Raw genomic sequence first — 26,585 nt, 5'->3', positions numbered from 1 at the left:
ATTATATGGATATTGGGGGTTCAAATCTATCGGAAGCTTTTTGGTATTCTCTAGTTTGATACTTTAAAGGTGCATGAGAGAGAGAGAGAGAGAGAGAGGAGGGGGAGGAGGAGGGGGAGGAGGAGGGGGGGAGGAGGAGGGGGGGAGGGGGGAGGGAGGAGGGGGGAGGAGGAGGGGGGGGAGGGGGGAGGAGGAGGGGGGGAGGAGGAGGGGGGGGAGGGGGGGAGGAGGAGGGGGGAGGAGGAGGGGGGGGAGGAGGAGGAGGAGGAGGGGGGGGGGAGGAGGGGGGGGGGAGGAGGGGGGGGGGGGAGGAGGGGGGGGGGGGGAGGAGGGGGGGGAGGAGGGGGGGGGGAGGAGGGGGGGGGGAGGAGGGGGGGGGAGGAGGGGAGGAGGAGGGGGGGGGGAGGAGGGGGGGAGGAGGAGGGGGGGGAGGAGGGGGGAGGAGGAGGGGAGGAGGAGGGGGGAGGAGGAGGGGGGAGGAGGAGGGGGGAGGAGGAGGAGGAGGAGGGGGGGAGGAGGAGGAGGAGGAGGGGGGGGGAGGAGGAGGAGGGGGGGGAGGGGGAGGAGGAGGGGGGGAGGGGGGGAGAGGGGGAGGGGGGGGAGGAGGAGGAGGAGGGGGGAGGAGGGGGGGGAGAGGAGGAGGGGGGGAGGAGGAGGGGGGGGAGGAGGGGGGGAGGGGGGGTGAGAGAGAGGGAGGGGGGGAGAGAGAGAGAGGGAGGGGGGAGAGAGAGAGAGGGATGGGGGGAGAGAGAGGGGGGGAGAGAGGAGGAGAGGGAGAGAGAGAGGGAGGGGGAGAGAGAGAGGAGAGAGCGTGAGGGGGAGGAGGGAGGAGGGGGGGAGGGGAGAGGGAGGGGGAAGAGAGAAGGAGAGAGGGAGGGGGGGAGGAGAGAGGGAGGGGAGGAGAGAGGGAGGGGGGAGGAGAGGGGAGGGGGGAGAGAGAAGGAGGAGGGAGGGGGAAGAGAGAGGGAGGGGGGAGAGAGGAGGAGGGAGGGGAGGGAGGGAGGGAGGAGGGGGAGAGAAGGAGGGAGGGAGGGGGGGAGAGAAGGAGGGGGGGAGAGAAGGAGGGGGGGAGAGAAGGAGGAGGGAGTGGGGGAAAGAGAGGGAGGGAGGGGGGGAAGAGGGAGGGAGGGGGGACGAGAAGGAGGGAGGGAGGGGGGAGAGAAGGAGGGAGGGAGGGGGGGAGAAAGCAGGGGGGGGAGAGAAAGAGGGAGGGGGGAGAGAAAGAGGGAGGGGGGGAGAGAAAGAGGGAGGGGGGGAGAGAAAGAGGGAGGGGGGGAGAGAAAGAGGGAGGGGGGAGAGTGGGAGGGAGAAGAGAAGGGGGGAGGGGGGGAGAGAAAGAGGGAGGGGGGAGAAAAGAGGGAGGGGGGGAGAGAAAGAGGGAGGGGAGAGAAAGGGGGAGGGGGGGAGGGAGGGGAGAGAAGGAGGGAGGGGGCGGAGAGAAAAAGGGGAGGGAGGGGAGGAGAGAGAGGGGGAGAGAAGAGGGAGGGGGGGAGAGAGAAAGAGGGAGGGGGGAGGGAGAAGGAGGGAGGGGAGAAAGAGGGGGAGAGAAGGGGGGGGGGAGAGAGAAAGGGGGGAGAGACGGAAGGGGGGAGAGAGAGGGGGAGGGGGGGTAAGAGGGAGATGGGGGTGAAGAAAAAGGGGGGGAGAGACGGAATGGGGGAAGAGAGAGGGGAGGGGGTAGAGCGGGGAGGGGGAGGGGGTGGAGAGAGGGAGGGGTGAGAGAGAGAGAGAGAAAAGAGTGGGGGGTGGGGATGGAGAGAGAGAGGGGAGGGAGGGGTGAAGAGATAAGGGGAGGGGAGATGATTCAGTCTGGACTAGGATCTGGGGCCCGGAACTTGGTGGAAGCGGGGTCTGGGGAGTTGGACCGGCATAGGCACCGGGCTCGGGGCGGGCTAGGCAAGCAGACCGGCAAGCCCTTCGACCAGGGCGAGGAGCGGGACAGACTTTAATAATTGGAGGTAAATTGCTGCAGTATATTTTAATGTGTTTTTAAGTTGATGCAATATATTTTAATGTGTTGCGAGCTGGCTGTATGTTTCACTTTGCAGCCTCAGCCCGCATTGTATCCCTGATTACTGTGGCAACCCGATCTTTTTGGCGCAGCTCAAGACTCCACCCCGAAGGCCATGCCAAAATGAAAAAATGCAACGGGGAAACTTAGACATTTTTTTGGCGTACTTGGGGGCCCCAAAAAAAAGGGCGTAAATCTTCAAGTACGCCAAAAAAAAGCTTTGGGGAAAATTGAGCCAGGTTGCATCATTTTGCAGGTGTTCGCTTAATGCTGACAATTTCTGATTGTAGCAATTCTACTGTTTTCCTTTTTTTTTAAAATAGGATTTTATGATTCTATAGATAGCATGACATAGTAATGTTTGTTAGCATTGATACCAATAAAGTTATTTTTAAGTGAAGCCATGTTTTTTTTTTCTCATCATATGGCTTTAATTTGGCTGCTATCAGTAGCAGTGCTACTTGCAGCCCTTTCTGCGGTCCTGTCTCCCTTTTGGAACTGCAATCCTGCTCCATATACACATGCCCATAGTTACTCCGAATGCTTCCCTGACTGAAAACTTTTCCCCTCAACTCCCTAAGCCACCATTACCAATATGGCCAGCCTGCTCCAGTTCCAAGATTGCCCCATATCACACACTAATGAAACCATATCACACACTAATGAAATGTTCTCAAATCTATCCTTCGCATATTTTTTGGCACTCTCCAAATATTGGCCCTGAATTTGCGGTAGGAGGTCTACCAGAAGAATACACCTCCGAACCGGAATAAAAATCTGATCTTATCTGGTGTCTCCGGAGCTTTGGACTCTTCTGCTCCTGGACCTGCAGGTGTACGCATGCGTAAAGGCCCACAGATCCTACAGCACATGTGGTTCACAAGTGTCCCTGGGATCATGTGGGCGGTCAACCAATCAAAAAGGGGGATTCCTATGATGCTTATGGGGATTCCATTTATGTACGGACTCGCTAAGAATATTAGAAATCCCCAAATGGATAAGAAGTCACACCACTTAAATTAAAAATAAATGTTCTCCTGTTCAAAATTAATTATGAGACCCTTTAATTAAGCACTTAAAATAAAAGTTTAATATTTTGAAAAATAATTTTAAACATTTTAAAACAGGCCAACATTTACCTAAACTCATTTTATGTATATGTTTTAACCATTTATTTTAACCCCTGTTCTGGTAAAAGTGTAATGTCTGTAAGCTTGTAATGTTTGTAGCGCCACACTGTGGATGTGGACGTATTGTGTACTGCAAGTGCAGAGTTAATAATAAACAGAACCAGGCAGATTCTGGAGGCTTCCGACAAAGCTGCCTACCATGTTACGAGCTGTGTGTGCTGTGCTCAGTGAATATATCACAAGAAGGCCTTAAGTCTGCTTTTACCAGGCTTCAGGGTTTAGTGGGCAGTAGCTGGGCAAATAGTCCAACTCTGCGTCAGCGAAGTGTTTTTGCAGCGGATACAGATGATCTGTCAATGAAAAACTTGATATCGCAAGTTCCGGGTTTTCACGCACACGCATTGTATGCAGAAACTCAGAACTAGCGAGGCCATTCTGAGCGAACGCCATCATCGGCCCCGCAAAATCCAGGCCAACATACGTTGCATTTAATTTTCTTTTATTTAAAAGAAAATTGCACAAGAATGGTCTTTCATTGCAGTTCATTAAGGACACACAGTTTTGTTAAAATGCACACAATGGATAAATGTTGTGCTGTATATTATGTGTTCTGTGTTACCAAATTTGCCTAAATCATTGATGCATTATCTTTGGTTGCGTAATTAATTTTAAGAACTTAAGAAATAGGAGCAGGAGTAGGCCATACGGCCCCTTGAGCCTGCTCGCCATTCAATAAGATCATGGCTGATCTTTTACCTCAAATCCACTTTTCTACCCGATCCCCATATCCCTTAATTCCCTTCGAGTCCAAAAATCTCTCGGTCTCAGCCTTGAATATACTCAATGACTCGGCATCCACAGCCGTCTGATGTAGAGATTTCCAAAGACTCACCACCCTCTGAGTGAAGAAATTTCTCCTCATCTCTGTCTTAAATGGCCGACCCCTTATTCTGAAACTATGATCTCTAGTTCTAGACTCTCCAGCCAGGGGAAACAGCCTCTCAGCATCTACCCTGTCAAGCCCTCTAAGAATCTTGTGTTTAAATGAAATCACCTCTCATTCTTCTAAACTCCATTGAATTTGAAATAATTTAAAGGTGTAGGGCATCTGGATAGTAACTGAATTTTTTTTTTAAACTGCCTCCAGAATACCCAGAAGCAGCTGGCAGGGTTAATGATAGCAAGAGTCAGTACAATGCTCTTAGATTTATTTTTGAACTGTTGGTGAGTAGTTGGTGACTAATGTGAATGTTGTTAACTCTGTTGGAATCTTGTGCATGGTGCATACTGCTTAGGTGCTGTATGGAGTATTATAGAATATAAAAATGATTTTTCTATTGATATTGAAGTACCATGTTAAAATTCAATATTTCTAAGTATTAAAAATATATTTTATTTTACTATGTTACAACAGCTCAAAAATCTTATGCATTTTAATTCCTGAAACAAAGTAGTCCACCTTCAGCTTGATCTTCTAATTTTGTTTTTACTGGACCTTTTGTATTTTAGATTCTAGAAGAAGAAATTACTCCAACTCTTCAGAAACTGAAGGAGGTATGTATTTAATGATTTCTCTAATGGAAAAGAAGGTAATAACATGCATTTTTTGCATTTGCTGTATAATCAATGATTTGGAAATCATTTGTAACATTTCAGAAAATTACCTTAAGTACTCCCACATTTCCCACAGTTACTTTCACTTGCCTTCAGTCAACAGAAAAGGAAGATCTATGTTCTTTTAATGAAGTATTACTTTTCCCTTTAAGGCTAAAAAGGATGCTGATCTGCATTGTTTCCTGTAGAACTGCTCGCTGAGGGATCTGGAGTTGACTACAACTGTGCAGATCACAACTGAATATGGAAACTTAAAATGTTCTCCCCTTACACTGCAAATCCTTCTGTCCCTCCCCATGTATACATACCCTGTCTTTTTTAGACTTAAAGTTTATCTCAATTTTTATAATGTGTTGATGCTCTTCCTCTCCAGTGTAACCTCAACAACTTTATCCCATGTTTGGTTGAATAATACAGGGGAGAAAAATCCCAGGCTTGAACCCAGATTTGTGCTAAATTGCTCACAGGATAAGGATATTACAATTGGCCTTAAACACTCCTGGGTTATAGAGGGAGAAAATTGGCTAGGGCTGTTGCTATTGATTGCTATCTAACTCCTCCTTCTCCTCCTGGAAGTCAGTGCGTGTGAAAGTCCTTTTGAGGATTGGGCTGGTCTCTGTTGTGATATCTCTGTGTTGAATTGCACGCTGACACTCAATGTTGAGGCTTGCAGTGAATGTTTACCACTTCTAGAAGGTGACCAGATTCTACGTAACTGTACTCCAATGAGGAGAGATGATTGGTAGGGGTGGGGAAAGTTCTGTTGAGATTGTCTAATTTAGCGAAGCCTTTGTAAACACTTACTCGTGTCTGACTAAATTGAAATGCTGGACTTTGTTTACATTTTTCTTTAAATCAATAATGCAATGTAAAGTTACTGAGAATTAATGTCGTCTAGTATAAAACAACAGCTTGCATTGTAGTAAAACATCCCAAGGCTTGTCACAAGCGAGTAATCAAACAAAATTTGACACCGAGCTGCATAATGAGATATTAGGGCATCAAAGCTTGATCAGAGGTAGGCTTTAAGGAGCTGAGATGTTTAGGAAGGAAATTCCAGAGTGTAGAGCCAAGGCAGCCAATGTTGGAGCGATGAAAATCTGGATGCGCAAGAGGCCAGAATTGGTGGAACGTAGAGATCTTGGTAGGTTGTAGAGCTGGAGGAGGTTACAGAAATACGGAAGGGTGAGGCTATGGAGAGATTTGAAAATGGAGATGAGAATTTTAAAATTGAGGGACCCAGTGTAGGGCAGCAAGCACAGGGGTGATGGGTGAACAGGACTTGGTTCAAGTTAGAATGCGAGCAGCAGAGTTTTGGATGAAAACATATGTTTTTAAATACATTTCAATATGTATGTGCGGTAAAATTTGAAAATGGTTTTCTGTAGGTCACTGTATTAAAACATTTGAATGCGTGTATTTTAATTTAAAGACTTGCTATATTTTGCTTGTTAACTGTCTGATAATTACAATGCCCCATTCTGATTGTTCATATTTTGTAACTTGTAGGAAAGATCCTCATATTTGGAATTCCAGAAAATAACACGCGAGATAGAACATCTTACTCGACTGTACATTGCATATCAGTTTGTTTGTGCAGAGGAGACCAAGATGCGCTCTGCAGAAGATCTAAAGATGATGCAAGACAGTATCTGCAGACTTCAGGAAACCACTGCAGACAGTGAAAAGAAAGTGAAGGAAATCGGCAAAGAAGTGGCTGAGTTGGAGAAAATACGAGACAAGGTATACACTAGATGTAAAGCACTAATGGACTTCCATTGTGATCAGGCAATATTGCAGCAAAGTGTTTGGTCTAATGATAGATGGTACATGCATTTTGCTTGTACTCTTGGCTAGTCCCTGTTGAAAATTGCGCACTCAAGAATAAAAGGATTTCGGGAACGTTGCACTGATGTAAAATCTTGGAATATTTTTTGTATTTCTGGATTACTAGCTCAAGACAGCAAGCATTGAATATGGATAAAAATAGAAAATGCTAGAAATACTCATCCGAACTGGTTATTGACCTGAAACGTTAACTCTGTTTCTCTCTCCACAGATGCTGCCTGACCTGCTGAGTATTTCCAGCATTTTCTGATTATTTCAGATTTTCAGCATCCGCAGTATTTTGCTTTTGTATTGAATATGAATAATTCTGGTTCCTACTGGTCTGGATGCTCTAGTCACAACAAGCAGTTGATTTCCACCCCTCCCCCCATCACTTATCTAGATTACTGTCTTTTCTCCAATTTTCTCCTTTATTGCTATTTTCATTGGTTAATCAGGCTCATGTAGAATGTTGTTCCTGCTCTTTGCTTTTTTTTAATTTAAAAAATAGGGGGGTGGGGTTTACACCAAGCCTCTTTCATTTGGATAGCTTGAAATTGGGATTTGTTGTCTTGCAGGAAGTTGGTGGAGTGCTTCAGTCTCTGGAGCAGACGGTTGCTGATGCTCACCGTTTGGATGCCAAAGTGCAAAGTGCACACGATTCCAAGAAAGACAACCTCAAAGCTGAAGAAAAAAAACGGAAAACACTCGTCAAAAGTATGGAGGAGGTGAGGCAATCATTAAAAGAAATTCATCCCGGTGGTTGGCGGAGTAGGACTTTAAAACTGATCTTGATTTTATATAGCAGTTGGGGACGGGAAACAAATGGTGGCCTTGCCAGTGACGCCCACATCCCATGAATGAATTGGGAGGAAAAATTGTTTTATATTTTTCTCTTTTTTTTCCCCCTCTCTCTCTGCCACCCCCTCAGCATGTTTTCCCTGTCTTAAAATATACTCGGACATGTCTTCTTTCAGTGCAACATTCATCATTTAGTTGCTTTGTTCAAAACACTCAATTTACCTATTTGAGTGTAGGAGAGTTTCAATGCCAGTTGAATGCGGCATTTGAACTTAAAATGCTGGTATAATTTGTCAAATTCCAGGGAGTAGCCAAATTTTCAATTGTATGTCTGCTGGCCCACACTCTATCCACTTCTAATGCATATACCTACAAAAGCATCACGGTCAAATGCAAAATATTGCCTCAAGCAAAAATTGCATCTAGATCCAGTAACTGCTGTCTGTATTTTTTTCAGGATGCTAATGCTCTTGTAGCTAAGGAAAAGGAAGTGAAGAAAATCTCTGATGAACTGAACTCTCTACAGGAGACTAGTCAGAAAGATGACAAGACCCTGGTCGCTGCTCAGCAGCACTTCAATGCAGTTTCTGCTGGCCTCTCCAGTAATGAGGACGGAGAGGCAGCCACTCTTGCTGGCCAGATGATGGCTTGCAAGAATGATATAAGCAAAGCAGAAACAGAGGCCAAGCAGGTTTGTAAACCATGCTGTGTTCTGAGACTGCTTTTAGATTGCAGCTAGGGTTCGTGCTGTTGTGACACTGTTCTTACAGTAGATGATTAATGGGTGATATAAATGTAATCTTTTAAATGCTATCGTTGAGATAACTTGTTTTTGCAGCGATTCGCTCTTCATCAGCACCAAGTTGTCTTGTTGCCCACAGGCTGTAAAATGTCAACCTGAAAATCATGTTACAATTAATCTACTGGAGTGGCTAGATAAAACCATGCTGTTCAGCTTCCTGACCTGCTAAAAATGGCATTTTGGAACTATTTATAAGCTACTGAAGGAATGATTTCTTAGGTTGTAGTTCCATGCAAATATGAGGATGGGGAGGCAGTGAAAATGAAGTAGAAAAGCTATTTAAAGTAAGTTAAAATAGAATATTTAGGTAATAAGTAATGAAAAATAAAAGTTAACATACTAAGTATAGAAGAATTACATAGAATATATGGCACAGAAACTGGCCATTTGGTCCAACCAGTCCATGCCAGCATTTATGCTCCATTTGAGCCTCCTCCTGTCTTTCCTCCTCTAAGTCTATCAGCATAATCCTTCATTCCCTTCTCCATTATTTCCTTGTCTAGCCTCCCCTTTGAAAGAAGTGATGAGTTGAAAACATAGTCTTAATGACAGAATGATGATGATTACAAGTACCCATAGTGCTAAGGTGGTATGCAATGACAGCAATATAGGGGGAATTATTTTAGTATCAATATGTTAATACTGATATTTAAAACATACACGTACAGGAGGATCCCAGGATTCCCAGAAGCTACTGGAAAATTTCCAAAAATCGCTTGGCCATAATGAAAACTATTTTGAGATTCTTCATCCATTTTAGTTTTGTTCATAATCATAGAATAGTACAACACAGAAGGAGGCCATTCAGCCTATCAATTCTGCGCTGGCTCTTCCGAAGAGCAATCCAATTAGCCCCGCTCTTAGCCTGAGAGAAGTACAACAAATAAAGATGTAACCTCTTTATATCCATCTGTACATATGTGACCATTTAGAGAGAGTTATTGACAAGCTGCAAGTTGACTTTTTTTTGCTTGGCAGAAATGATCAAATATTACCAATTTGTTTTTCTAAAATGAACTTTAACAAAACCTAAAATCACATTCCCAAATGTATTACTGTTCTGCTGTAGGCTCAGATGAAATTGAAACATGCCCAGCAGGAACGGAAGACCAAACAGGCAGAAGTGAAGAAGATGGACAGTGGTTACAAGAAAAACCAGGATGCTTTTGAAGCTGTTAAAAAGAACAGAGAAAAGCTAGCAGCAGAAATGCAGAAACTGAATTATGAAGGTTTGCAGGGTTTTTGAAAATAATTGTACTGTATCAATTTTGACATAATCTAGTCATGTTACAGAGGAGTATTACTTGTGCCTATCTCTTTCTCGTATTTCAGTTTTGGGATTACTTTTCTCTTGTATTTATGGTTACAAATTCAATTTATTATTTTTCTACTAAATATATCTCGGTGAGTGCTCATGTTGGCAGTATTTATATATATATATATATATATATATATATTCCATTAGTATGCCAGTTCTGGTTGATTAAAAGGTAACCTTCAGCTGACTTCTGTGTTTTCTACTAAATATGAGCATGGAGTGTACGGATCAATAATGTGTGAGCAGAAGAATCAGAATCTTATTATTTAGTGCTAAAATGTATTCGAACTTTCCCCCCCCCCCCCCCCCCCCCCCAAAAGATGGGAAAGAGGAGAAACTTTTGGACCAACGTCGAGGACTGTCGCGAGCTGTAAACAAACTGAGAGAGTCTTATGAAGTGTTGGTGGTGAAGTTTCCTAGTTTGAGTTTTGAATACAAGTAAGTTTGTGCTATCTCCAGACTTGAGGTTGCATAGAGCAAAGCCACTCTTTTCTGCTGGCAATATCTTAAATAAAAATAAAAAATAGATGCCCTTAAATATTTTGGTGTACTATACAATAAGCAGGCATGCATTGCTAAAACATTTTGGACTTTTGAATTGGATGGCAATAGCTTGTCAAAACATTGCAACAGTACAGGTGGTGTATGTTGCATTTTGAAATCTATTGCTAGTTGTGTTTGACTTTCCATTCTTCAGCATGTATCGGGATTTGATTCTACAGCTGGTTTAACATCTTTCTAAAGTACAATAGACGCTATGTACTGCATGTTATATTACTATGTTAAGCATACTTTTTCTGCATCCTGGACATTTATTGATAGAATAGCTATCTTTATTAGATAACCAAACCACATTTGGTGCTTTGCAGGAATCTTATCAAACTTGTGGGGAAGAGGTTACAAGAAGTGACGTTTTAATATTTAACTATTTAGTATCTATTGCTGAAGACTTTATTTTTAAATTTGTAAATGAAAGCAAAATTTTGAACTTCTCTTTAGGGATCCTGAAAAAAATTGGGACTCTAATCGTGTGAAAGGTCTTGTTGCCACACTTCTCTCTGTGAAAGATGTCTCCACAGCGACAGCTTTGGAAGTGGTTGCTGGAGGTCGTCTGTATAATGTTGTGGTGGACACAGAGGTAGGTGACGAGCACAGATATTACAAGTATATTAGGTCAGGCCATTGTTTCTGGAGTCAATTTGAACTGCTGTCATTGCAAATGTAAGCTACAGTATCTTTTTTTTGTAGGTCTTCGGTGATTGTAATTTTTCTCCAAAAATTAGGAGAATGACGACTTACTCAACGCTGTTTCTTTGTTTAGGTAACTGGCAAGAAACTTTTAGAAAAAGGAGACCTTAAACGAAGATACACTATCATACCGCTCAACAAAATTTCTGCCAGATGTATTAATGAGAGTGTTGTTAAGGCAGCCAAAAATCTGGTAAGCTTTATTAAGATGTTTGTACTGAAACCGGAAACTTTAGATGGTCCTCCATGTACTGTCTGCACTCGCGTGTGTGTGTGTTTTTATATGCTTTTTATATAAGTTTAAAAAGTGTTTATGTGCATATTTAAACCGTCCCTTAGCCCTGTTTGGGTCAAAACTATTCTGTATGGTAGGTGATTTGTAACTGCTATGACCATTTAGATTATGAATTTGCTCGATGCACTCTTATAAATGGGAACAATAATGATCATAGTAGTTGATGCCATTATTGCAAGTAATGCTTAAAGGTTACCAGCCAACAGCAAGTTTTTTCTTTACACTAGTAATAGCCAGTGTCAGTTGTGACCAGTACACTCTGTGTATGATAGTTTGTAGCTTTATGGATTTTCTTAATTTGTCTGTTCATTCTCATTATATCAGAGAGGAGATGAGAATTTTTTAATGCAGCAAGATGTGATGAACTGGCATGCACTGCCTGGAAGGTTGGAGCAAGCAGATTCAATAGTAGTTTTCAAAAGGGAATTTGATCTATTCTTGAAAAGGAAAAATTTGTAGTGCAATGGGGAAAGAGCAGGGGCGTGGGGCTAATTGAATATCTCTTTCAAAGAGCTGACAAAGGCACAATGGGCTAAATGGCCTCCTTCTGTGCTGTATGATTCTAGTGACTACTTTGAAGTGAAGCCATTCTTGCCATATCTTCTACTCTTATGTATTAAGTGTAAGGGACCACAATTTGCAAGAAAGCATCCATTGGTCATTTTTATTGACTGCAATATAAAAAAGGCTTTTTGGAGGGGTAATCCAGTTAGCCCAAGTCTTCCCCAAAGGATGTATCTTTGATCAGGATTTTTGTTAAATTAGATGTAGTGAAAATGTTTCCACTTGTGGGGTAATCTGAAATTGGAGTTCATAAATAAAAGAATCATTAATAAATCCAATAGCGAATTCAGGAAAAACTTCTTAGCGAGTGATAAGGATGTGGAACTCGCCACCACATGGAGCAGAGGCGAATAGCATAGATGCATTTAAGGGAAGCTAGATAAGCACATCTTGATGAAAATGGGTGAGAGGAGACTCATGTGGAGCATAACCAGCATAGACTTGTTGGGCCGAATGGCCTGTTTCTGTGCTGTAGACTATAACTTTGTAAAACTCCGATGTTCTAAAGTGTTTGCTGTTACATAGCTGTTTGTAGTTTACATATTCTACATTTTCTTTATTTCAGGTGGGTGCAGACAATGTGCACACGGCCTTGTCCCTGGTTGGATATGAGCATGAATTAAAGAAGGCAATGGAGTATGTTTTTGGGTCTGTGTTAGTGTGTGACTGCTTGGATAATGCCAAGAAGGTGACCTTTGATCCTCGGATAATGACACAGACGGTCACTATTGGTGGTGATACTTTTGACCCACAGGGAACATTAAGTGGAGGTGAGCCGGTTCTTCTATTTAGCACAGGTTGCTAAAATACTGTTTTATATTCATGCCATTTGCTGTTTTTTATGTAGTGTGCAAGAAAGGAAGTATCCTGGAACCATACTGAGAGTACCTCAATTTGGCAAATTGTCCTCTGCAAGAACCAAAACAAAAATTTGTCTCTTCTGATTCCATAATAAGTGATAAAACTTGATGGTAATGGAATGGAAGAAACTGACTAACTTAAATAAGAATAATTATAACGTTGTGTTGGGCAAAATAATGCTCAAAACCTAAATGACTGGAAACTTAATTTGGTTACCTTGATTAAATGTGACTATCACAAACTTAAAGCTCAAACTATTATATATGCTGTATATAAATTTGTATGTTTTTAGGCTCATGGCTAAATATTAATTTTTTGCGCTCGATATTTTCCTTGGGTACAGCATTGCAAACCACTCCTGTTAGTGACCCTCTGCTCCCTACAATCCGCAATGTGCCATTAACTGCTCAACATCTAGGTAAATGACATTAGTCCAGAGGTCTAACCGAGAACCCTCATCACTGTATTCTGTTTACTGAATATGTTACATGCCCTCATGTCATTTTCGTTTGGTGGTTAGATTAAGCATTCCATCAGCCATGGTTTAGTATATATGCTTCTAGTCAGAATTATTGAACTATAAACCAATTAAATAAATAGTTGTAAATGCAAACAGTAGATTTACAGTAACTGTATTGTCATGATATTGAAAACAACAAAGATACTTCTCCTGCATAGCATAGAACTGAACCTCAAACACGTTCCTTGAGTACTTTTACAGGACGGCTCGCTAATGTGGAGTCTCTGAGTGCCGTTAGATTGACTCGGAACATGTTGGCCTCTGATATACTGTCCATGATCCTCTTTTGCAGATGCAGTGAAATGAAGTATATATATTTTTTTAATGTGCATCTCTCATAGGTACAAGTAGGTGATCAGCTAGTCACAAGATTCAAAACAATGTTTGCCCACACAATTGCAGCTGTAAATCATATAATATAATTCAAGGAGAGTTGCAGCAAATTAGTTATTGAGCTGAATGGCTGCGAACCCCAACATGGTGGCAAGCATTTCCTGCCCGCCTTCCTTTTCCTCCCCCACCACCCCCTGGGTTACTGCTGTAAACAAGCCAATTGACACCTGTCTATAACCACATTTTCAAACACAATGGGCCTAGCAATCAGCCACCGAGTTATAAGCTGGTCAAACTCTCTTACTTGAGTTGTTGAGTATCAATTAGGCCAAGGCATTTTCTGAAAGTATCCCTGGGTATATAACTTTTCATGTACTGTCACAAAAGAAAAAGACCAAAAATAATACACCATAGACAAAAATTCTCTAATTTTTGTCACCACTAGTGTCAGTGCAGTAGAATGCTATGTCAAGCAAAAGTCTCTGATAGTTTCATAAAATTAGGTCATATGCATTTTTATCAGGATACTTCATTATTTGGTACTATAAAATGGAGGTCTGCTTCCCCGTTTCCATTGTATTGAAGTTTGTGCACTACAGTGGACAAGAAAACTTGCTTTTACACGTTGCTTTTTTATTATCCTTTGTAAAATATTTGTACAGTGTTTGGGTAGGTTTAAGATTTGTGACCCACTTATCACCCATTGTTAACTTTAGTTGTGTACTAATTTTGTTAACCAGGTGCTCGTACACAGTCTGCCTCTGTGCTGGTTAAACTCCAAGACCTGAAGGATCTCCAGGAAGAGCTCAAATCTAAACAAGCTCAGTTGCAGCAAGTGGATAAGGAGCTGGCGAGTCTCAAGAATATTGTAGAAAAGTACGTCTGTTTCTTGGATTATCAAAATATTATCTGTTCTACCTGTTTAATAGTTTAAGATGCTTGTATTCCACTATTTCAGAATCTTTCTGGACTGCAAAGATAACCACCAGCTTCTATTCTCCACTGCTAACCATCTTAAACCCTTCTCCCCTGTCTCCTCAACCCTCATCTCCGACAAGAAGTGTGAGGAGCTCATGGACTTCTTTGGATGATCTCAATCTTGGAAATATTCAATTGCTTCTGCCACTTCCCTTCCTTCTCCTAGCCCACTGGGCCAAACTTCCTCTAACGTTTCCCCCTGCTCCAGCCCTGAATGCACATTTTTTCTCTAGTTTCTCTCTGATCCCCCTCCCCCCCCTCCCAATAATCTCTCTGCGTTCATGTCCATGAGACCCACTTCCTGCACCCTTGACCCTATTCCCATTAAACTGCTGACTAGCCAACTTCCTAATCTGACTCCCATGTTAGCTGACATTATTAGCTGTTCTCTCTCCTCTGGTACTGTCCCCCTCTCCCTCCTTGCAAAGTACTGCCCCATCTCCAACCTCCCTTTCCTTTCCAAAGTCTTTGAATGTGTTGTCATCTCCCAAATCTGTGCCTATCTTTCTCGCAACTCCTCCAGTTTGAATTCCTCCAGTCAGGTTTTCACCCCTGCCCGGTACTGAAACTGCTCTCATCAAAGTTACAAATGACATCCTTTGTGACTGACAAAGGCAAACTATCCCTCCTCATCCTTCTTGACTTGTCTGCAGCCTTTGACACGATTGACCACCCTATCCTTCTCCAATGCCTCTCTATTGTTGTCCAGTTGAGTGGGACTGCACTCGTCTGGTTCCATTCTTATCTATCACAGCCAGAGAATCACCTGCAATGGCTTCTCTGCCTAACCCCGCATCATTACCTCTGGTGTCCCCCAAGGATCTATCCTTGGTCCCCTCCTATTTCTCATCTACATGCTGCCCCTTGGCAACATCATCCGAAAACACAGCGTCAGTTTCCACATGTACACCGATGACACCCAGCTGTACCTCACCACCACTTCACTTTGACCTCTCCATAGTCTCTAAATTGTCAGACTGCTTGTCCGACATCCAGTTCTGGATGAGCAGAAATTTTCTCCAATTAAATATTGGGAAGACCGAAGCCGTTGCTTTCAGTCTCTGCCACAAACTCTGTTCCCTAGCCACTGACTCAATCCCTCTCCCTAGCATCTGTCTGAGGCTGAACCACATTGTTCACAACCTTGGTGTCATATTTGACCCTGAAATGAGCTTCCGGCCACATATCCACAGCATAACTAAGGACGGCGATTTCCAACTCCATAACATCGCCCGTCTCCGCCCTTGACTCAGCTCATCTGCCACTGAAGCTCTCATCCATGCCTTTGTTACCTTTAGATCTGACTATTCCAACGCACTCCTGGCTGGCCTCCCACATTCTACCCAACGTAAACTTGAGGCCATCCAAAACTCAGCTGCCCATGTCCTAACTCGCACCAAGTCCCATTCATCCATCACCCTGTTCTCGCTGATCTACATTGGCACCCGGTTAAGCAATGCCTCGATTTAAAAATTCTCATCCTTGTTTTCAAATCCTTCCATGCCCTCGTCCCTCCCTATCTCTCTCATCTCCTCCACCAACCCTCCCCCTCCCCCCCCCCCCCGCCCCCCGAGATATCTGCGCTCCTCTAATTCTGCCCTCTTGAGCATCTCTGATTATAATCGCTCAACCATTGATGGCTGTGCCTTCTGCTACCTAGGACCTAAGCTCTGGAATTCCCTGCCTAAACACTGCTCTTAAAACCTAACTCATTGTCTGCCCAAATTTCTCGATGTCAAATTGTTTCTTATAATACTCCTGTGAAGCACTTTGGGACGTTTTACTACGTTAAAGGTGCTATATTAATACAATTTGTTAGTCTAAATCAGCAAACTTTCAACAAGTTACAATTATTTGACTTTTTTGATGCTCTTTCCCCCCCCATGCAAAGAAAGAACGTGCATCTGTATAGCACCTTGTCAAGCCTCCCGGAAACCTCCAATGTGCTTCACATTCAATGAATTGCTTTGAAGTGTGCTCACTGTTGTTTTCTTGGCAAAAAATCTATTAACAGCAATGGGATGAATAAGTAGTTAATCGATTTTTGGTGGTGTTTGTTGAGAGAAAAATGCTGGACAGGAAACTAGGAGAAAGAACTCTCTGTTTTTCTTCAAGTAGTATTCTTCTAGGATTTTTAATGTCAACCTGAATCATTGGAACAGGCAGATGGGGCTTCTGTTTAATGTCCCAACCAAAGAAGGGTACTTCAAACAAAGTAAGTAGTCCCTCAGTACAACACTGGTGTCAGCCTAAATGTTGGGCATGAGAACTGGAGTGGGCTTGAAGGCACAATCTGCTGACTTGGCCATAAATGTTAGGAACTGAATACTTAGCATTTTCAATGTAGTCACCAGTGCTCCAATGTCGTATCAGCATTCTACGTGTTCTTTGGTCATCTCTATTCAATCAGGCCTGCTCCTGCGTCCTTGGTTTTCTGCTTCACTAATGGGAATTTTTCAGTCTACTTTGTGCTAGCATCGATCTGTTCTACTGGTTTCCATTCTGCTCCACTGCTGCCAAAAGGCTGCTTATTGCCTGTTTCCCATTGTTGCTGACTCTATTCAGCCCTCTGCTGATGTACCAGATCTGTTGATATGCACTACTAATCATTGAGGCCGCCAACCACCTTCGCTGAACCTTTGGATCAACCTATGCTGTCTCAGACCCATCTTGTCCCATTACCACCCCGTTGCACCATCATCCCTTTTGTTCTCAATCCTTCTCCCCCTCTTTCCCTGCCTATGTATTTGCTTAAAACCTATTACATCTCTAACTTCTAGTTCTGACGAAAGGTCATCGACCTGAAACATTAACTCTGTTTCTGTCGCCACAGATGCTGCCTGACCGGCTGAGTATTTTCTGTTTGTATATGCTAGTTCATGATGAATTCTCCTATGCCTTCTCCTGTCTCCATTTTCCACAGGAAAATCTCTAACAGTGTTCTCTGACCCTCAAACAACTCCTGGACTCATTCACCATCCACATCTGTCTCCGAATCTGGATATTAGTTTATCAGTGCTCCAAGATGAGACCAGCCGATCTACTTCATTCCACCACAGGACCTCTGCCTTTAGTTAGGACTCCCAACTGTCTAGCCTTTGGCCTTCCGTTCGCCACAATACTTCTGCAGCTGTCGATCTACTCGATCGCTCCCTCACTTTTGATGCGCTTGTCTCCAGTAAAAGCCTAAGTCTCTTCCTTCATGGCCCTTCCCTTTGGTACTGCCCCCATCTTTGCTCCCTTGAGTTTGAGGGATACAGACTTGAACGTATATGACACACATCTGGTTTAGCCATTCATTGCTAAATCTAACTGGACCACAATCTAACTATCACACAAAGCACTATTGAAGCCTGCTCTCCTCTGCCAAAACTGCTCACGACTTCAGGGTCATCCTGAAATGCAAAGATAACCCCCAGTTTCTTTTCTCCACCATCAACCTTCCTTAAGTGGCTCTCCACTGCCCACTCCACCTCCATCTCCAACAAGTGCTAGGAGCTCTTAGACCTCTTTGGCACTAAGATTGAGACCATCTGTTCAGCTGCCTGTCTCATTTCCTCCTTCCCCATGCTACCAAGCAATGCCTCCCCCAAGAATCCTCCTGCCTTAGCCCTGGACCCACATCTTTCTTTAGAGAGAGTGCAAAATGTTTGAAGTTTCCACAGCTGAGCAATGTTTTTTTTTATCCATTCTGTTTATTACTGAAACTGTTGTTAGCAATCACTCCTATTTAATCTTGCTTGTGTGAGGCCAAGTGGCTGCTGTGACTTTGGAAAATGGGACACTCTCTTCCTCTGTTTCTGAATGAATATTTTTCTATACAGCCTGAAACACTATCTTGCATCCTTCAATTCCCCTTCGCCTGAGCCATGCTGAGCTATTCGATTCTAACCTTTTCTCATGTTCTTGATTTGCAGCTCAGGTAGTATTAATGCTGTTTCTCATTACTGAAGAACCAGGAGGGAGTGGCAAAATTGGGGCTGCTACCTGGCTGCTGGAAAGAGTTTTGCCTTGGCATGCGCATACCTTTGGTCTTTTGTTGACAAATTCTTTTGTATTGGGTCAGGTTTAGAGTACAGGTTTGTGGTGGATTAAGATTTGGTGACATAATGAAAAAGTACAAACCTAGTCAACGAGCAAGAAGAAAATAACCTACCATACAGAAACAATCTTCTCTGCACACAGCATCTGTTTTGGCTGAAGTAATTCAGTAAATAGTCTCCTCTTCTGCATTACATTTGGTACAATGCTATAAATAATGTAAGTTTTTTTTCATATACCTTTTCAGGTACCGAGAGTTGAAACTGCAGTGCGAGTTAAAATCTCAGGAGGAAGAACTACTGCTGGTAAAGCTTCAGCAGAGCTCTTACCACAAGCAGCAGGAGGAGTTTGAAAGCCTTCAAAAAACTATTGGTACTGACTACAGTGGCTGAATGGGAGTGGGGGAAAGGGTGAAAGTTTTCATGCATGCAGGATACAGTCAAAAGTACACTCCAGCATAAGATTTTACAAGTCCTTGATCTGGAGCCACCAAAAATGTTTAATTTAACATGGCTAATTTGATAACTGCTACCTTGTTTGCATAATTTCTGGGAGCAGGCACTGAAGCATGATGGCCTGTACTGGCTCTCTCTCTCTCTCTCTCTCTCTCTCTCTCTCTCTCTCAATACGCCCTGATTTACTAAAAGCAGTAAACCGCAGCAATGGGTGCTGAGGCTGTCCTGAAAAATAATGGAATCTATTCTAAAGAGTAGGCTGGAGAAATACCTAGAAAATTTTAACTTGAACAGCCAGCATGGCTTTTTACTGATGAGCCTTATTTATTTGAGAAATAATATCAAATAGGTTACAGATTAAATGGGTAATGGCTTTCTAAATGGCATCATGTATTTGAATACAAGAACATAAGAAATAGGAGCAGGAGTAGGCAAGATCATGGCTGATCTTCTACCTCAACTACACCTTCCCGCACGAGCCCATATCCCTTGATTGCCTTGTTATCCAAAAATCTATCGATCTATGTCTTGAATATAATCAATGACTGAGCATACACAGCGCTCTGGGATAGAGAATTCCAAAGATTCACAACCCCTGGAGTGAAGACATTTCTCCTCATCTCCATCCTAAATGGCCGACCCCTTATTCTGAGAATGTGACCCCTAGTTCTAGACTCTCCAGTCAGGGGAAGCATCCTCCCAGCATCTACCCGGTCAAGTCCTTTAAGAATTTTATGTGTTTCAATGAGATCACTTCTTATTCTTCAAAACTCTATGGAATAAAGGCCTAGTCTACTCAATCTCTCCTCAAAGGAACATAGAAATTTACAGCGCAGAAGGCCGTTTCGGCCCATCGTGTCCGCACCGGCCGACAGAGCCTCACGGCCCTCGGTCAGCAGCCCTGAAGGTTACATGTAAACCAATGAACAATGGCGAAAAGGCAAAGAGCAACCAGTCCACCACACAACTGCGACACCCCTTACACTGAAACATTCTACACTCCACCCCAACCAGAGCCATGTGATCTCCTGGGAGAGGCAATAACCAGATTAAAAACCCAGGCCAATTTAGGGAGAAAAAATCTGGGAAACTTCCTCTCCGACCCATCCAGGCGATCAAAACTAGTCCAGGCGATCACCCTGGCTGTATTTGATTCCCTGCAGTACTATGTTTCTATGTTTACCATTATATCTGTGTCGGCCAACAAGAGGTTATCCAGTCTAATCCCAATTACCAGCTCTAGGTCCATAACCCACTTTAAGTGCCCATCCAACTATCTCTTAAAAGTGGTGAGGGTTTCTGTATCCACCACTCTTCCAGGCAGTGAGTTTCAGATCCCCACAACCCTCTGCATAAAGAAGCCCCCCCTCAAATCCCCTCTAAACCTTCCACCAACCACCTTAAAACTATGCTCCCTCGTAATAGACCCCTCTACCAATGAAAATAGGCCCTTACTATCCACTATGTCCAGGCCTCTCAATATTTTGTACACCTGAATGAGGTCTCCTCTCAAGCTTCTCTGTTCCAAGGAGAACACACCAGCCTATCCAATCTGTCCTCATAACTAAGATTCTCCATTCCGGGCAGCATCCTAGTAAATCTCCTCTGCACCCTCCCTAGTGCAATCATGTCCTTCCTATAATACGGCAATCAGAACTGCATGCAGTACTCCAGCTGTGGCTTGACCAAAGTATTATACAATTTAAGCATAACCTCCCTGCTCTTATATTCTATGCCTCGGCCATTAAAGGCAAGCATTCCGTATGCCTTCTTAACCACCTTATCCACCTGGCCTACTTTCAGGGATCTGTGGACAAGCACTCCAAGATCCCTTTGTTCATTTACACTATTAAGTGGTCTACTGTTTAATGTGTATACCCGTTCCTTATTAGCCCTCCCAAAGTGCATTACCTCACACTTCTCTGAATTAAATTCCATTTGCCACTGCTCTGCCCACCTGACCAGTAGATTGATATCCTCCTGCAGCCCTCTTCATTATCAACCACACAGCCAATTTTAGCATTATCTGCAAACTTCTTAATCATACTCCCTATATTCAAATCTAAATCGTTGATATATGCCACCAACAGCAATCAGTCTCGTGAGCCTTTGTTGTAGTCCCTCTATGGCAAGCATATCCTTCCTTAGGTAAGGATACCAAAACTGTACAGTACTCCAGCTGTAGTCCCATCAAGGCCTATATAATTGTAATAAAACTTCTTTACTCTTGTACTCCAATCCCTTTGTATTAGAGGTTAACATACCATTTGCTTTCCTAAGTGCTTTCTGTATGTACATGTTAACTTTCTGTGATTCATGTACAAGGACACCTAGGTCCCTCTGAATACCAGCATTTTCCAGTCCCTTGCCATTTAAAAAATATTCTGCTTCAATATTTTTCTTACCAAAGTGAATAACTTCACACTTCTCCATAATTATATTCCATCTGCCATGTTCTTGCCCACTTACTTAACCTGTCTATATCCCTTTGCAGCATCTTTGTATCCTCCTCACAGCTTACTTTCCCACCTAACTTTGTATCATCAAATTTGGGTACATTGCACTCAGTCCCCTCATCTAAGTGATTGATATAGATAGATTGTAAATAGCTGGGGCGTAAGCACTGATCCTTGCGGTACCCCATTAGTTACAGCCTGCCAACCCGAAAATGTCCTGTTTAATAATGTGATAATGACCAGATAATCTGTTTTAGTGATGTTGGTTGAGGGATAAATATTGGCCAGGGACACCAGATAGAACTTAATGCAGTTTAATGTCGCATCCGAAGGATGGCACCTTCGACAGTGCAGCACTCCCTCAGTATTGCACTGGAGTGTCAGCCTAGATTTTGTGCTCCAATCTCTGGAGTGGGACTTGAACCCACAACTTTCTGACTCAGACACGGGTGTGCTACCACTGTGCCACAGCTGAACTTTAAAAAAATTTTTAATGAGGCTCCTTGTAGAAAAACTTCCAATTAAACTTAAAAAATAACATCTAGTGTGGTGCATGGTACTGTATAAGAAGTTGGTTTTAAAAAAGTATGAGTACTCGTGAGAATTGTAATATCAAACTGGGGGAAGATGTTGAGCGGAGTTCCCCAGGGATCAGTTTCTAATCGGCATAAATGACCTGGATACAGAAACTTAACTGTAAACTTCTCAAATACAAACCAAAAGGAAATTAATGAGCATCAAAAATAAAGTACTCGAGTTACAGCTATGCAAAACTAGCAAGAATATTGATAGTTATTGCAGAAATATGGCTCATTGCACAATTGGAGCTAAAAGTAGGAAGCATCTTGTAACGTGCAATCTACAAAGTTGGACGAGTTACATATTGATGGAAAATTATATAGCAGCTCTAGAAAGGGTGGGAATAGAAGCCGATAAAGTTGTGTGTGTGTGTGTGTGTGTGTGGCGGACGGGGGGGGGCGCGGGGGGCACGGAATAGGCCTTCATACTTAAGGAAGTGGCCCTGGAAATAGTGGATGCATTGGTGGTCGTTTTCCAACATTCTATAGACTCTGGATCAGTTCCTATGGATTGGAGGGTAGCTAATGTAACCCCACTTTTTAAAAATGGAGGGAGAGAGAAAACAGAATTATAGACCGGTCAGCCTGACATCGGTAGTGGGGAAAATGTTGGAATCAATTATTAAAGATGTAATAGCAGCGCATTTGGAAAGCAGTGACAGGATCAGTCCAAGTCAGCATGGATTTATGAAAGGAAAATCATTCTTGACACATCTTCTAGAATTTTTTGAGGATGTAACTAGTAGAGTGGACAAGGGAGAACCAGTGGATGTGGTGTATTTGGACTTTCAAAAGGCTTTTGACAAGGTCCCACACAAGAGATTAGTGTGCAAAATTAAAGCACATGGTATTGGGGGTAATGTATTGATGTGGATAGAGAAACTGGTTGGCAGACAGGAAGCAAAGAGTTGGGAATAAACGGGTCCTTTTCAGAATGGCAGGCAGTGACTAGTGGGGTACCTCAAGGTTTAGTGCTGGGACCCCAGCTATTTACAATATACATTAATGATTTAGACGAAGGAATTGAATGTAATATCTCCAAGTGTGCAGATGACACTAAGCTGGGTGGCAGTGTGAGCTGTGAGGAGGATGCTAGGAGGTTGCAGGGTGATTTGGACAGGTTAGGTGAGTGGGAAAATGCATGGCAGATGCAGTATAATGTAGATAAATGTGAGGTTATCCACTTTGGTGGCAAAAACAGGAAGGCAGAATATTATCTGAATGGTGACAGATTAGGAAAAGGGGAGGTGCAACGAGACCTGGGTGTCATGGTACATCAGTCATTGAAAGTTGGCATGCAGGTACAGCAGGCGGTGAAGAAGGCGAATGGCATGTTGGCCTTCATAGCAAGGGGATTTGAGTATAGGAGCAGGGAAGTCTTACTGCAGTTGTACAGCGCTTTGGTGAGGCCACACCTTGAATATTGTGTACAGTTTTGGTCTCCAAATCTGAGGAAGGACATTCTTGCTATTGAGGGAGTGCAACGAAGGTTCACCAGACTGATTCCCGGGATGGCAGGACTGACATATGAAGAAAGACTGGATCGACTAGGCTTATATTCACTAGAATTTAGAAGAATGAGAGGGGATCTCATAGAAGCATATAAAATTCTGACAGGGTTGGACAGGTTAGATGCAGGAAAAATGTTCCAGATGTTGGGGAAGTCCAGAACCAGGGGTCACAGTCTAAGGATAAGGGGTAAGCCATTTAGGACTTCTTCACTCAGAGAATTGTGAACCTGTGGAATTCTCTACCACAAAGTTGTTGAGGCCAGCTCGTTAGATATATTCAAAAGGGAGTTAGATGTGACCCTTACGGCTAAAGGGATCAAGGGGTATGAAGAGAAAGCAGGAATGGGGTACTGAAGTTGCATGATCAGCTATGATATTGAATGATGGTGCAAGCTCAAAGGGCCGAATGGCCTACTCCAGCACCTATTTCCTATATTTCTACGTTTCATTCAGTGATGGTGTACCCTGCAAGTGTACTCGTATTCAAAGAGCATGCTTTACTGAAGCTGGCTATTTGTACAGTACTGTATTCAAAGAGTCAAAATTCTCTCAACCTTTGAGGCCGTGTAAGGAGCATTAAGAGCCTTGTTAGAGCTGTTCATTTCAGTCAACCTGGCTCCATGGCTGAATTCTGTTTTTAATCTGCTCACTTGATTATGAATGCTGGGATTTGCTGCTCTGGCCTTTGGGAATCTCTTAAAAGTATATTTATTATTGCATCTAAAGTTCTGAGTTTTGGATTTCTTATCTCTATTGTATTTGATACATAACTTCCTGATGGTGTTTGGAACTGCCTTTTATTGCATTTCAAAACCTTTTTTCCATAATTTATTTCCCAGAATCTTTCTGACAGCTGGCTTGTCATTTGCAAAAAGTGATAAAAAGTGATGGAGCACAGTTAAGACCTTAAGATGTGTCGCACTACATGGCATGAGCTTAAAATGATGTTGTTCTTGTGCTCTCTCTCCTTTAATTCTAGGTGAGTGCGAAGAGACGCTTAACAAAACGAAAGAAGTACAAAAGAAGGCTGAAGAAAAGTACAACATCTTGGAAAACAAGATGAAAAATGCTGAGTTTGAGAGGGAAAAGGAACTGAAGGAAGCTCAGCAGACGCTTGATGATGCCAAAAAAAAGGCGGACATATCCAATAAGAAGACAAAAGGAAAACAGCAGGTGCATAACATTGCAATGAGTTGTGTAGTTTCTCTTAACCCCAGTTTGTCTCTGGATAGTACGATGTCGGTCAGTTGTGTTGTGTGAAGTGAAATTCTGTTGGGGAATGACTCAGCAAATTGAAACTTTCACAGTTCTGAAAATTTTTTCTGTAATTTCTGCAACAAAAAATGAGCTCACTAGTGCACCTTTGCGTGATGCGGAGAGAAAATTGGATTGGGCATCTCTTGTGTCCCCAAGAGCAGCATCAGCGATGCCCTGTGAGCAGGTTGTTCAGATGGCGAAGGTGGATGATGGGAGGAACGTGCAATGGGAACTAAAACTAGATGCGAAGGAGAATACTGATTCTAAGACGTTACGTTCTGCATACCAAAGCAAAAGTCATCCACTTTGAAAATCATAGGGACGCCTAATTGAAAGATGTTTCAGCTTGCTTTATGACTCCACTTGAGCAGGTCATACAAAAATGCTGCAGCATCCTTTCCTTTGACAGCATGTAGCTTGCCTAAAATAATGTTCATCTGGTAATAGTTAGATATTCCACAATTTCCATTGAGTCGTTTGCTCAAAAAAAAGTGCGAATTTGTCAAAACTTATTTCAAAATTTCACAGTTTTACTTCCACTCCCAAAGGTCACAAAAGCTGGTTCCAGTTATTTGTCCTTTTTAATGCATGTTTATTCAGGGTGTAGGTGATGCATCTTCCAAAATGAGGTGTGGTAGAATAAAGGAAAATCTGTCCCATGGCTTTTGCTCTCTGTTGCTAGTTTATGTGTTTTGTATCTGTAGGAAATGGACGCTCTGCTTTTAGAACTAGAAGAGCTGAAGCGTGAGCAGACTGGGTATAAACAGCAGATTGAGGCTGTGGATGAAGCCATTAAATCTTACAAAGAACAGATTGAAAACATGGCTGGAGAAGTGGCAAATAATAAGGTATTAACATTTAAAATAGGAAACTATAAATAATCCGCATACAGGAGGCTATGTGATCTAGTTGATTATGTCTTGTTTCTTTTAGGAAGCTGTGAAGAAGGCTCAGGATGACCTGGCGAAACAAAAAGAAGCCATTAAGTCTCAGAATAAGGAGATTCAAATCAAAAACAGTTGTATATCAGAATTAGTAAAACAGAAGAATGAAGCTCAGTTGAAAATTCAGGAATTGGAACACAACATTAATAAGCATAAACGTGACACTGCTGACGCTGCTGCTAAAGTAAGTGCAAGAAAATAAGTGTACAATTAATAATCGTTTGAACATTTAGCTAGTATAATGCATTCAGCGAGTCATGTAATGGAGAGGTTATCACTTAATACAATTGCAAATCGATAGTGGTGCTGCTTTGGGTTTACAAAGTTCTGGGTTCAAAAATGAATGGAGTATGTATCACGTGATTGGTGAGATGATTGTTGTCTGTTCTAGCTATCCTGAAGGAATGTTGGCGGTCCTACAGTAGACTTCCAGTGACCTCCTGGTTATGATTCAGCTAATTGCTTGGAGTGCAAATTCTGCACACTGATGCTGATTTCTGCTTCCAACTTTCCCATAGAGTCCAAAACACTGGCACTAATATAGAAGCCACAGCTTCCCTGGCACTGTCTATAAGAAACGTGGCAAGACAGCTGTTCCAAATGCAAGCTGCTTTCCAGAAAATGCTGTTGCTTAGAAGCATGGTGACCTAAATTATACACAGTGATTTGAATGTGGCCTGAATAATGGATCAAAAGTTTCAGTATAGCTTTGCAAATTTCCACTTCCAATGCTTTATGACTTACCTTTCCACATTGTCTTCACATTGAAGGTGACAAGTTAGTTGTCATTCTCTGTTTCCTATCCAAGTCTTCCTATGCTAATTCTATTACCTTCATTGTATAACTATGCTCATTTTTTTTACAACTAGTATACACTACTTTACATAAAATGTGACTGCTAATTGTCAACCTAATTGCATAACTGATCTAAATCCATGGCAAATTGTTTAACTGCATTCTCTATCCCCACTGTTCTCCCTTTGGTGTTGAATGCAAATTGAGCAAGTTTACAATTGGTTTCTACATCCAGGTCATTTATAT

General features: G+C 42.7%; 1 protein-coding gene across 2 annotated transcripts in view; it reads left to right on the top strand.

The window, feature by feature from the left end:
* smc2 (structural maintenance of chromosomes 2) overlaps positions 1–26,585 on the top strand; it is a 68,930-nt gene that overhangs the window by 23,291 nt on the left and 19,054 nt on the right. For both annotated transcript variants that reach the window (XM_070887964.1, XM_070887975.1), the window contains 14 exons: positions 4,651–4,695; positions 6,265–6,498; positions 7,161–7,310; positions 7,841–8,074; positions 9,255–9,414; positions 9,824–9,941; positions 10,503–10,641; positions 10,825–10,944; positions 12,176–12,380; positions 14,065–14,200; positions 18,591–18,715; positions 24,323–24,516; positions 25,305–25,448; positions 25,534–25,728. In XM_070887964.1, the coding sequence (XP_070744065.1) occupies positions 4,651–4,695; positions 6,265–6,498; positions 7,161–7,310; positions 7,841–8,074; positions 9,255–9,414; positions 9,824–9,941; positions 10,503–10,641; positions 10,825–10,944; positions 12,176–12,380; positions 14,065–14,200; positions 18,591–18,715; positions 24,323–24,516; positions 25,305–25,448; positions 25,534–25,728 (2,199 nt within the window). The remainder of the gene's footprint in view (positions 1–4,650; positions 4,696–6,264; positions 6,499–7,160; positions 7,311–7,840; positions 8,075–9,254; positions 9,415–9,823; positions 9,942–10,502; positions 10,642–10,824; positions 10,945–12,175; positions 12,381–14,064; positions 14,201–18,590; positions 18,716–24,322; positions 24,517–25,304; positions 25,449–25,533; positions 25,729–26,585) is intronic.

This window comes from Pristiophorus japonicus, chromosome 1 (genome assembly GCF_044704955.1).
Source record: "Pristiophorus japonicus isolate sPriJap1 chromosome 1, sPriJap1.hap1, whole genome shotgun sequence".
NCBI classification, from domain to species: Eukaryota; Metazoa; Chordata; class Chondrichthyes; family Pristiophoridae; genus Pristiophorus; species Pristiophorus japonicus.
The sequence above is the reverse complement of the archived record's forward strand: the minus strand, read 5'-3'. Positions and strand labels throughout refer to the sequence as shown.